This window comes from Leuresthes tenuis, unplaced genomic scaffold (assembly GCF_036924035.1).
Source record: "Leuresthes tenuis unplaced genomic scaffold, fLeuTen1.0.hap1 SCAF_12, whole genome shotgun sequence".
In the NCBI taxonomy this organism is placed as follows: Eukaryota; Metazoa; Chordata; class Actinopteri; order Atheriniformes; family Atherinopsidae; genus Leuresthes; species Leuresthes tenuis.
Window position 1 is genome coordinate 7,827,146 of NW_027325366.1, and position 13,348 is coordinate 7,840,493.

At 39.0% G+C, this 13,348-nt stretch overlaps 1 protein-coding gene across 1 annotated transcript; it reads left to right on the plus strand.

Moving 5' to 3' along the window:
• Nucleotides 1–108: 108 nt before the first annotated feature.
• Nucleotides 109–11,501, plus strand: lss (lanosterol synthase (2,3-oxidosqualene-lanosterol cyclase)). The gene is made up of 22 exons (XM_072397938.1): nt 109–230; nt 803–971; nt 1,294–1,432; nt 1,806–1,914; nt 3,112–3,233; nt 3,947–4,043; nt 4,200–4,335; nt 6,122–6,230; nt 6,590–6,708; nt 6,824–6,921; nt 7,039–7,066; nt 7,338–7,394; nt 7,507–7,578; nt 7,758–7,808; nt 7,934–8,083; nt 9,266–9,362; nt 9,755–9,860; nt 9,994–10,059; nt 10,137–10,217; nt 10,311–10,481; nt 10,643–10,721; nt 10,862–11,501. Exons 1-22 carry the CDS (start codon nt 217–219, stop codon nt 10,997–10,999), a joined length of 2,208 nt encoding a protein of 735 aa, XP_072254039.1. The 5' UTR covers nt 109–216; the 3' UTR covers nt 11,000–11,501.
• The last annotated feature ends 1,847 nt before the right edge of the window (nt 11,502–13,348 follow it).

Below are 13,348 nucleotides of genomic sequence, written 5' to 3' on the forward strand. Positions count from 1 at the left end.
GGGCGGCCAAATCTCTGCTCATGTCTCTCCATGTACGCGAACTCGTCAGACTGCACCGAAGGGGCCCTTGGGAAATGTTGTTTTAATTGTGTTGGGGCTGGTGAAAGGTACGAGCTGGATCTGTCAGCACTACAGTTCCCACGGAGAAGGCAGAAGCGGCGAAGTTTCATTCATGTTGTTTTGGAGCATCCTGCAAGGAAATTGTCTGACTTAGCTATGAGTGAGGGAACGTGAGTATTTTAAAAAAAAATATTTATGAAGCTAATACTTAGATCGCTTGAACAACAGAAATGAAAACACTTAAACCCGTTAAGACCCGAGCTTGGATTTTTGCATTGCTGGTTTCTCAGGATGAACAGAAAAAATTACATGTATAAAACGTCAGGTTTAGGGTCTTTAAACGGCGATTTGTTTCTGAGACGAAAAAAACGCCCCATAGGGTCTTGGGAAGTTAAAAATGACATTTTAATATCTTTAGCCTATACGTTCATACTGTAGGCACTGTGGTCTGTAATGTAACCCAGTTCATCATTACAAAATCTAACAAAATCAGTCAACAGGTAATATGAAGAGAACTCAAAATGTGTCTTTATATTGACAGGTATATGTTCTTATTGGATATCCATGTAAATTGATTTCAAACAAAGTTGTGAAGTTTAAAACATAATATGCTGCCTTTGGTTTCTTAAATTGTATCTCCGTCTTTAACTCAGGATAAGTGTATTTATCTAAGTAGTTTGAAACCCTGAAGTATATTTGTTCATGAGGTGAACTGCAGTGACATGCTTTCTGCCTATGGCAGGCACCTGCGGAGGCGAGGGGGACCTTACAGAACAGAACCAGCCACAGACCTGAGCCGCTGGAGGCTGACTAATGTGGAGGGCAGGCAGACCTGGAACTACTTGGAAGATCAGGACACGCCAGACAGAGAGCAGACCATGGTGGAAGCTCATTCTCTTGGCTTGGACACAGTGGGTCTTCAGTCATTTCCTCTTTTATGACAGTGAAATTAGGCTTACCTCTTCATTTTGAATAGAAGAAGACATTCTTAACTTTTCTCTGTTATGTATTTAGTTTTTTCATGTTTCACTCCAAGTTTGCTTGAGTTTTTAATGTGCTAATCCACTCTGGTATGATACTAATAAACTATTGACAGACTTGTTAGAAGAACTGAATAAATGATTGCATAAAATTGCATAAATGGAATAAAAATGTGCTTTCTGTTATTGGTAACTGACGTACATGGTAAACTCCTGAAAATAACATTTGCCATGTTTCTAATTCTCTCCACAGACTAAGTTTGTGTCTGACTCCCCAGCCGCCCACACCGCTGTAGATGCTGCTGTGAAAGGTATGCACTTCTACAGTCACCTCCAGGCAGAGGACGGTCACTGGTCAGGAGACTACGGCGGACCTCTTTTCCTGCTCCCGGGTAATTCAAGTCATTCTCCTGTTTCATAACTGAAATGAGAATCATTAATATTTAGATTCTAGTTTAATTCAACCAGAAGGCCCTGTGGCTGTCAATAATGTGCATTGCCCTAAAATTACTTGAATTATCTGATGTAATTTCTGAAGCTTATTGGAAACATAAAATACTTTGACCCATCAAACAGAGTTTCAAGTGCAGCTCTGTTCTCTTCCATCTATGTTGTCTGGGACTGACACAATGGGCAGTTCCAATTTTTTTCAATTGTCACAATAAACACAATTTGAATTTTGAAGACACCAACTTTTGTTTCCAAATGCGTTTTTGTCTGTTCTTGTCATCTTTTTTCTAGTTTGTTTGTGTTTGGATTTTCCAGGTCTTCTAATCACATGCCATGTGGCTAAGATCCCTTTGCCTGAGCCCTGGAAGAAGGAGATGGTGAGGTACCTGCGCTCAGTACAGCTGACAGATGGAGGCTGGGGTCTGTAAGTTAACTTTGGTCTTTGGTATATTAAAGCACACTCTCAGGGGAGATTATTAAAGTAATGCCAGTAAATGAATTAATGTAGGAATTAATGAATTAATGATTTATTCATTCAGTTGGGACATGCCCAAAACACCACTCCTGGAAGGCATCCTACTCTACAGGATAGATTAATCCACATTCATCTTTTGCCAAGCAACCAACAAACATGGTTGGGTCCAAAACCCTAAGGAGTTCTACAAATATAATCATTGCAATCCCTGCACTATGAGATAGAGAGCTGTGTATAACTTAATTCCGTTTATCACCAAAATAGCTTTTGTTAGCCCAATTCTTTCATTGGAAGCCCAAGAACAAGCCGGAGAAATCTTGAGTTCACCGACAAAGGATTTATTTTGGTCCCAGGTAAAGTATGACAGCGCTGGACTCGGTGTGACAGAGCTCTTGAAGGGCCTCCGTCAGAACGAGCCCTGGTATTTGGAAATATTTCATATTTATCTTCTTCACATGTTCTTACAAATATTGGATTTACACGCGACTGAGTACAATTGGCCAGTTATTAGTGACATGAACAGGCCAACCACTGTCCACGTCATGATCTTTTTTAATGTGTTTTTAATGTGTGTTTGTATCTAATGTAACATAATATCTGACAAGATAGAGAAGCTTCATCTGTCCAAGTTATTTAGTCCAGTTATGCTATCTTAAAGTCTTGGACCATTCAAGGACATACATTGCGTAGTATGAGCAGAGTGGACAAGATCAAAATAAGAGCAAGGTTATTTAGAGAAATACAGAATATGAATACATAATGTCTAAGAACAAAGCCAATTATAACACTTTAGTTAAACAGCATGAAACAGAAAATATCCATAAATAAGATTCCTCTATATGCAGCCTTTAGTCAGAAAGTGCAGAATCAAGGATAGGATCAAATGATACAAGCCAGACTTTTACTTTACTGAAGAAGTGTTTTATTAATGCTCCCAAAATGATTATAGGAGAATCCATCCATCCATCCATCCATTTTCTATACCGCTTAATCCATCAGTCGGGTCGCAGGGGGGCTGGAGCCTATCCTAGCTGTCATCGAGCGACAGGCGGGGTATTACAGGAGAATGTGTCCAAAAAAAAAAAAGAAAAGAACAATTTTTGGAACATTGATCATGGCAGCTGTGTGTCCGTTGTTTCTCTGCAGACATATTGAAGATAAATCCACTGTATTTGGCACAGCACTGAGCTACATCTCACTGAGGATCCTGGGTGTGGATCCTGATGACCCAGACATGGTTAATGCCAGGAACAACCTCCACAGCAATGGTCAGAATAAAGTGAAATTTAGTCACACACACTCTTTTTCATTTGCCCTTAATTTCATTGCAGATAGAATGGACCCAGGATATATAATGTTATCCTCTTTCTTTCTTTGGTTAATATACATCTGGTCCACTAAACACTCCCCAAACAATTGTGACGAAAGGTGATATAGAGCTAGTAATGAGGTAGAAAAAATATTGTTTGTTGTCTCAGATCACATCAACAGGTGGTTTTAAACATGATTTGAGGTGAAAAGATGGAGAATGGACCTCCGGTTTGTTAACTCATGTTTTACAAAAACATGAAATTTTAAAAACAAATTTCATCAAAGAAAGAATGAAAGGGATTTCCATTTTTCTCATGATATCGTTAAATGATTCAATGAATCTGAGTGTATAAATGGCAAGGGTTAAAGGCTAAGCTCGACACCCAGTCCCCAGACTGCACCAAATCAAGATCTGTCATTTATCAAGAGCTGATGAAACCACAAATTCAAGAGATTTTGTGGGGAAACCTTTTCGAAGCATGATGATGAAAAGCTGCATTCACAAACTACTTAAAAAATGAATGTTTAAAAAAAAGGAGCATTTTTCACATTGTTTCATCTTTGTATGCTTCCTGCTGCTAAGATGTGAGCTGTGAGTTTTGTAGTGCTGTCAAGTTTTCATGTTTCAGTACAGTATACTAAAGCTCTTTGTGTGGCTGATTTGGTACAGGTGGAGCGGTTGGTATTCCATCGTGGGGTAAATTCTGGTTGGCTATTTTAAATGTCTACAGTTGGGAGGGAATGAACACATTACTACCAGAGATGTGGTAAGCACAAAAACCTCTCTCCTAACTGCTTTAAACGTGGTGAATAACTGTCAGCTGGTGACTTAGAGCAGTGGAGCATGGGGACAGAGATACAGTGTGAATAATTTCCCATCTTGACAGATTCATGAACAACTAAACTATTTTTTTCTGTTTCAGGTTGTTCCCGACCTGGATGCCAGCCCACCCCTCTACCCTGTGGTGTCACTGTCGGCAGGTCTACCTCCCCATGAGCTACTGTTATGCTGTCAGACTAGCCGCCCAGGAAGACTCTCTGGTTCTCAGCCTCAGACAGGTGCTGAAACCACCACAAACTACTACATGGCACCATGCTTCTTATTTTGAAGCCAGAAGTCATTAAGCATGTTTACATGACACTTAGAAAGTGACACAATTGATTGCATCAGCTCTATTAAAACCAGACTGACAAAATGCATTGGTTTGACCTAAATGGTACAAAATTAAGTTTCTCAAAACCAGACTAATGCACTGAGATCATGCGGTTGGGAATACAATCTTTCCTGGAGATATATGCTCAGCTAGACTCGAATGAGCTCTCATGAAATCCTGATTTTTATAACTGCAGCGTCATCGGGCAAAGTATCATTCAAGTACCTTAATGACAGCATCTGTCCTGTGAATTAGGTTGAGCTTAACATGTACAATGCTCTCCCACTGAGAAAGTTGGGAGCGGCAGAACGTTTTGAACATTTCCTTACACAATAGACAGTGCCACGTTGTTGGATCTACTTGGGTAAATAAGTCGATTTTGCTCCCATTTGCATGAGCTGGGACAAGGACTATGTTGTAACGTAGCTCAACTTAAATGTGCATGTAACTGTACTGGTTAAAAAACATCAGACATTTCACAGTTCATCTTTTGGTTCCCAGTTCATTTTGTTATTTTTTCTGCCCATGGCTTAGTAAAGATTGTTTTTACATTATGTTTTAACATTATCATACAGTTAATATTAATGCATATATCAATGCACTAGGGCAGAACATTTTTGTAATATGACGTATAGAAGAAAAGTTCAAAAAACCCTTTGCAGTTTCACATAACCTTGTATTTGAAACAGCCATACGATGATAAATCTGTAGCTCATTTGCTTTATAGACCTTTTTTGCTGTAATTATGGGCAAAATTGTTGTCAGTTCAGTTTCTGGTAATTAAGGTCCTTAATCATTTATTTGTTAATACTCTGATTATTTTCTGGTTAACTGTTAACTATAGTTGCTATTGGTTTTTTTACGGAAAAACTATCTGCATGTTAACAGTGTCCAGTTATATTGAAGTGCTTTTTCATAAAGGTGGAGAACTGCTAACCTTAATGATTATCATTGTGTTATTGTCAAACCTTGCGGTGAGCTTTGTGCCCTGCATGGTGGCATTTGTTCCATTTCTCCACACATTGGCCTACTTAGTTCTTAAATGTGAATGTTTCTCATTAACTTCTCTCTCTTTTGTGCTTCAGTGTAGTTGTATTGAGGAGAGGAAATTTTGATTTTGTGTGATCCTCGTTTGAATCCCAGAAACTATGCTGGTAGTGCAGCACAATAAGTGGTAAACTTGACTGAATATCCACAAAGACAAAGACACAAAGATATGCTTGAGTGTCTCGCAGAGCCCTGACATTTGCTTGTAACACCTTTACTCCATGCTCCTCTTTAGTTGGATGCTGTTTAACTGGTTCGTCAATATATCACACAGAGTCGTTGAATTCTAGTCCATCAAAGTAAGCATAGATTGAAGTATTAATTTTCAGACCATTAAAGCCTCCTCCTGTTCTTCTGCACAGTTGTGCACTTGCAGATATTCCCTCTCCTTAACAGATCACCACCGTCTGGCAAAAAATGCACCCTGTCTTTTCCACCACAATGTGGTTACATGCTGTCACACTTTTCTGTAGGACCATGAGTCAAACCTTATTGGATACGTACAACACCAGTAATTTTGGATGAGTAGGTGTGTCCGATCTCTTAAGCGGTATTATATGTTAACACTGTAAATTGCAAGTTTTTTGTTTTTAGCTTATTTATCAAAGTTTGCATAACCTTTTTTAATGGTCTTTGTTCTTTAGGAGCTGTATATCCAGGACTACGCCACCATTAACTGGCCTGCTCAGAAGAACAATGTGGCAGCATGTGACATGTACACACCTCACAGCACACTGCTCACTGTGGCCTACAGTATGTATACACAGCACACTATGATGACTAACCTCTGCCATGTGGCTTTTTAATGGGCAGAATGTACTAATGATAAGATGTAGATACTGTCTTTATGAGTCCATGCATATATGACAAAGCTTTTATTTCTTGTCAGTTTTTATACAGACAGTAAAATGCACGAGTTCATGGCAGTCCTCTCAATTTTGTTCAGCCCACCAAAAAGTTAATTACTGAGAAACTTCAATTGCATTTGTGGTTAAAAGTTTCTTCTTAATTCAATGGTTAACATTTTCACTTCTTTTTCACTAGCTTTCTCCCACAAACTGTATCATGAACCACTCCCCCTAACTTCTCCCTTTGTTCCTGTCACCCTGCAGTGGTGTTGAATGTGTACGAAGCCCACCACAGTACTGCACTGAGAGAAAAGGCTGTCAAAGAACTGTACGAGCACATCCAGGCTGATGACTGCTTCACCAAATGTATCAGCATCGGACCGGTAATAAACTCACAAATATAACAATTATTTTCCAACATTTTCAAATCATCTTATATAAAAATCTTGAAGAAAAAAGAAGCCACACATAAAGGAATGTTTTGGCTGTTCTCCTCAGATCTCAAAGACTATCAACATGCTGGTCCGCTGGTATGTAGATGGTCCATCCTCTCCAGCCTTCCAGGAGCACGTGTCCAGAATTCCCGACTACCTCTGGTCTCGATCAACTGATTGCCAAACAAAACAAACTTATATCTGACTTCTGATTAGTATCAGTATGTCAGCTACTACTAAAAAATTATATAAGTTTAATATAAGTTTTCTGTGTTGCAGGTTGGGACTGGATGGCATGAAAATGCAGGTGAGAATTTGCTCTTTTGTTTGTTTATCCCAACCCAAAGGCTTATGTTTCAGAGGGACTTAGATATCCAAAAGGAGCTGAGAGTTGAAACGTTGCTTTTTCACAATGAGAATAAACAGCTCAGATCCAGATAAATAACAAATGAATGACAACACACTACCTGAGCACTAAATTTGTCTGACACCTTTTAGTGATACCTTTATGTTCAATGTTGTGGTTTCATACTTTTGCCCTGTTATACTAGTTTCCATGGAATCTTTTTTCCACACAGGGAACAAATGGATCTCAGCTCTGGGATACATGTTTTGCTGTACAGGCTTTTCTTGAGGTAAGACTGTCAGGCTCACACTGATTTCAGTGCATGTTGTCAAGCACATATTGTGTAGACTGAAGAATGCCTGTAATGTGTTTGGGGCGTGTGTTTGTTGGGGGCCTTTCAGGCAGGAGCCCAGAATGACCCCAGACTGGCAAAGAGTCTTTGTGAGGCCCATCGCTTTCTCACTTTCACACAGGTACGGCAAACATTAATCTCACCCACCAGAGGAAACAACATCATCCTGCACTATGCTGATGAAATCTTTATAAACGTAATATTCTGTTAACAGCAACACCAAATATGTGACAAAGATTAAAACTGTGTCATGAATTTCCTCTACTTTCATACATGTGAATATGAATGCTGCTCATCCAGATACCTGAGAATCCCCCTGAATACCAGGAATACTACAGACAGATGAACAAGGTACAGCCAAATACCACATTATACTAAGACTTAATATTGTTGTTAGATAAAAAGAAAAAAAAATGGGTATATGCATGTATGTGTATAGAGTACATGCACTGCATATTTCTGTACATTTTTGTTAGGGAGGCTTCCCTTTCAGTACCCGCGACTGTGGTTGGATCGTAGCTGATTGCACAGCAGAGGGACTAAAGACACTGATGCTGCTGCAGGAGGTCTGTCCCTCCATCAGGGAACCCGTCACCTCTGAGCGTCTGTATGAAGCTGTCAATGTGGTGAGTCTATGAAGAACAAAGATTGGAACTAATTTATATTTTTAGTTTTTAAGTTTTGCATAAAGTGTAATACTTTCTTAGTTTTTGAATTGCACCATTAAAATTAGCGGCATTGCTCATGATGACAAATAATATGAGAAAGCCACAAAAATTATGCCAAATGTCTACAAATCCCATAGTCAGATCTTAAGCTTTTTATAAATCATAAATCTTTAAGTGTACACCCTGAACAGGTTTCCAAATTTATTGGCAATAACAATAAATGTATAAGAAAAACTAAACCAGACAACCAGCGAGCAGCTGGTGGCAATTTGATTGGATTATGATCGAAATACAATGAATTGGATAATGTTTGGCTTGAATTGGACTGTATCTTTGAAGTAAATGGACTTGTACTTGTATAGCACTTTTCTAGTCAAACTGACCACTCAAAGTGCTTCTAACACTACACGCCACATTCACACACTCATACAGCACGTCTTAAGATACACATAACTACGTGCTTTCTAATCATTCATACACATTCATACCCTGATGGATACATCAGGAGGCAACGTGGGGTTCAGTGTCTTGCCCAAGGACGCTTCGACATGTAGCCCAGGGAAGCCAGAGTCGAACCACCGACCTTCTGATTGACCTTCCGATTGGTGGGCAACTGCTCTTCCTCCTGAGCTACAGCCGCCCCGAGTATCTTGAGAAAATATTTGTCGTGATTTGACTGAACTGAATAACTAACCCCCACCATTGTGCAGTACATGGTAGCATGTGCCGCTACAAAATTCCATTAAACTTCTGCATGCAACAGTTTTTGATATATGCCTTTTTTTCAACTGATGCAGAATACACACACTCACATATTGATGAAGGTATTCGAGACTGTCTGGAAATGGTGTCTTACCCAAGGACATTTTAACATGTGGACTGAGGAAACTGTTTTTAAGTTTCTACTGTGTTACAATTACACCAGATTTCCTTTTTTTTGTACACGATGAAGGACCAGTGTTCCCTTGTTTTTAAATGTTCTTTTAATTCTCAACTGCTCTATGATTCTCTGAAATACAATAAAGTTGATCAGTGAAGACACACACAGTCTGTTCAATGAAGTTTGAAACAAATTAAAGAATTACAGTTAGCTTTGCAGCATTTGAACTTTTTGACCATTTGTCTGTCATCCCTTTGTAGCTGCTAAGCATGAGAAACACAGATGGTGGATTTGCTACATATGAAACCAAGAGAGGAGGGAGACTCTTGGAGCTGCTCAACCCATCTGAGGTATTTGGTAAGTCTGTTGCCAACAATATCCCTGTTGTCCACTATGTTACTCAGTATGTTAGGGAAAAGTCTATGCACTGATTTGTTGTACACGACCACCTGTGTTACTCAACCTGCAATGTATATGTGAAACCAGGAACCCAAATATGTAAACATGACATTTTACTGATTAAATTCACTCTACTCACCCTTAAGAGAATGACAAACTATCATTTTTCTCAATTGTACGCTGACTATGTGGATATTATTAGACTGAAAAATAGGATCTGTGGTTGTAGAAAATATACTACTAGTATAGTATTAGTATATATACTAGTAAAATAAACTTTGAACTTAACAATATGTTTTAATAAATGTATGTTTCTTTCTATCACCATGCTCCATCTCTGTCTGCAACAGGTGACATCATGATAGATTATACATATGTGGAGTGTACCTCAGCAGTAATGCAGGCTCTGAGGCACTTCCAGAAAGCTTACCCTCATCATCGTGCTGAGGAGATAAGGTACACAACACAACACGTATAGTTTAGGAGGTTATTAAAAAAACAGACATTTCTGAGCACCCAGTACTCCATTCATATAAATGGTTTCTGAGTTCTTATTAAAGTTTAAGAGGAAACTCTGTTTCCTCTTCAGGTCAACTCTGAGAGATGGACTGGAGTACTGCAGAAGGGCGCAGAGGTCTGATGGATCCTGGGAAGGGTGAGTGTAAACTTGCTGTTTTACTACCTGATACCTGACTGATAGGTCATCCTGAGTCTGTTTTTGCTTGTGCTCAGATCCTGGGGAGTGTGTTTCACATATGGAATATGGTTTGGCCTTGAGGCTTTTGCTTGCATGGGCCACATCTACAAAAATGAGTAAGTATGACAAATGGCATTTTGAACAGGACTTTTTTTTTTTTAACTCCTCACTCATTTACTATTAGAAACTGCTGCATTTTTTGTTACCAGGGATGCTTCTGAAGAGGTGCAGAGAGCTTGTCAGTTCCTGATGAAGTGGCAGATGTCGGACGGAGGGTGGGGGGAGGATTTTGAATCATGTGAGCAGCGGCAGTACATCCAGAGCAACACCGCTCAGATCCACAACACTTGCTGGGCTTTGTTAGGGCTCATGGCTGTCAGGTAAAGCATTGATTTGCTTGGATTTAGCTAAGATGTGCATTCAGACACACAAGGGTATAATGCTGAGACTTTGAATAGAGTCTGTTTTGGTTAGAATGAAGGGTTCCCATTGGTATTGAAAGATATTTCACCTCCACTAAATCTCTTGTGTGTATAAGCAGGCATCCCAACATGCAGGCCATTGAGAGAGGAGTTCAGTTGTTAATTGATAAGCAGCTGCCCAATGGAGACTGGCCACAGGTGATTATACATGTTACAATGCATATACTGCGATTATACATATCTTACTATGCCATGATTATAGATGAATACATTTTAAATTAATCCATTGACAGTATGATATATAACTGTAGCTTTATGGTATTTGTCTTCTCTCTCAGGAGAACATTGCAGGTGTGTTCAACAAGAGCTGTGCCATTAGCTACACTTCCTACAGAAATGTCTTCCCAGTCTGGACCCTGGGCCGCTTCTCCTTGCTTTACCCCAGCAGTCCGCTGGCTGGGAAGGTGAAGCTGTGACAACCCTCAGGACAGCTTCAGAATGTATTCCAGGATGAGAGGACTAAATATCTTCAGCCGATGCAGAGCCATACTCATGCAGAGTGCATCAGACATTACATGGACAGTATCATTTTTGACTGAGTGAATGGAACCATCAGCTGTGTTTTTAGAGTTGAATCCATCAGATTATATTACACATTTCATTCAATGAAATCTTTTTAAATGAATTATTTCCCTGAATTGCTTCCTACAAGATGTAACATTTGGGAGCTGACTCCCAAAAGTCATGATTTGAGGCTTGATTTTTTTCCAATCTCAGGTGTACAGTTTGTAAAGCCATGTGGAATATTTTCTTAAAATGCCTTAAAATTTAGTCTTTAGATTATTAAAAATTTGTTATGATTGCAAGTACATTCTACAGAAAATGTTACAATACAGGTTTTGTTGTCTGATACCATTACTATGTTTGACTATGAATACATTTTGTTAACCAACAGGCTTGACAGAGATGCTATGTGTGGAGAACTGAAAAAATAAATAAATCTCCGGTTTATTTAATATGTACCACAAGCTAGCAAGTTGAACAATATTAGCAAACATCCATCACAGAACCACAAAATGGTGTAACTCATAACACCACCAGAGACTGAACCAACCAGTAAACCAGTGCAACATTAGTTGAAGTATTCAAACTTATTCAAACCAGGCCATATTTGAATTATATATGTGTATATATATATATATATATTAATGTGGTCACATTCTATAAATATGAGTGTTGGTAGTTTGACAAATAAGGAAAGGATTTAACCTAATCTTGTGAATGGGTAGCTAAAGTGCATAAAGAAAAGGGTCTTTTGGATGGCAAGTTCATCTTCAAAACCCTGCCAGTCTATTCTTTCTACTGAACCAAAGTTATCTGCCGTTACTGTCAATGTGCCCTAAAATACATGTATATATAAACGGCACAGCACAACAATATAATACTGATGAGCTGTAACAGATCCTTTAGGTCTGTTTTATGTTCCCTATAATTTTTCTTTAAGGAAAATTGGGCCCTGTGATGGACTGGCGACCTGTCCAGGGTGTACCCCGCCTCTTGCCCAATGACCGCTGGGATATGCTCCAGTCCCCCCCGCAACCCGACAGTTGGATTAAGCATGGATGGATGGATGAATGGATGGAAAATTGGGTCTGGGTTCTTAATATGTGCAACTATATCTTTTAGGGACACTGATATCAGTTCTAAAAAACTGTGAAACATGCAGGCGTTCTGTCACAGGTTAAGATCATCTATACGTTTTTCTTTATTTAACACATACAAGAACATATACCCTTTTGAAATGATTTATTAGGACAGTTGCTAAACTTTGTTAGTTTCAGAGAATTATTTTTTTCAACATATTAAGGTAAACATGTTATTTGTCCTGTTGAGGAGTTATTGGGTACCTCGAGAATTTTCTTAAGAACCATGAATTTACCATTTAATTTACTGCGAGGTGCACTTAAAACCATTAGACTACTCCGTTCTGGTTAATAATCTAACAAATAAAAGGGAAGCTCTATCATGATATGTCAACTTCACAGATGCCCTCATTTAATTGCTTTTATAATCTGGACTCTACCAAGAGAAACGTTCACATATTTAAACCTAGGATGTGTCCTGAAATGTTGCTCTTTCTTATTAAAAAGGAAAATCTTTTTAAAAACGACTCTTAAGAGGTTTTTCTTAGATTTAGTGCGTGATACATTTCTATTACACCGAAAGCCAGAGAGTTGTTTTGAGTTTCTGAAAAGGCTTAACATTGACAAAGAAAATTGTGTGTTGTGTTACTTGTTTAAAGATGTTGAACGTCTGCTCTTTGCTTGAAACTTTATAACAAAAAAATTCAAGACTTGATATTAGAAGAGGGTTCTCAGTCAACTCGCTGCAGGATGTAACAACATCAGATTCAGGCTGTTCTCTTCAAATCTCCAAGACTAATCTATATGCTGGACCAGTAGTATGTAGATGGTCTATCCTCTCCAGCCTTTTGGGAGCACGTGTCCAGGAGCCCTGACTACCTCCAGTCAGTCAGCCGTCTCTAATAACTGATTAACAAAACAAACCACCCACACAGCTTTGGACACTGCTGTGAAAAGTATACACTATGTCTACTCTCCTCCAGGCAGAAGATGGTCACTGGGCAGAGGACTACAGTGGACCTCTTTTCCTGCTCCTAAGTCATTCAAGTCATTATCCAGTTTCATCAAAGAAATGGGAATCATGAGTACTTCCATTCTAACTGAAATGAGCCAGGTTACACTTTCATAGAAACCATGGCCAACAGTAATGTGCACTGCCCTGAAATGGCTTGAAATATGTGA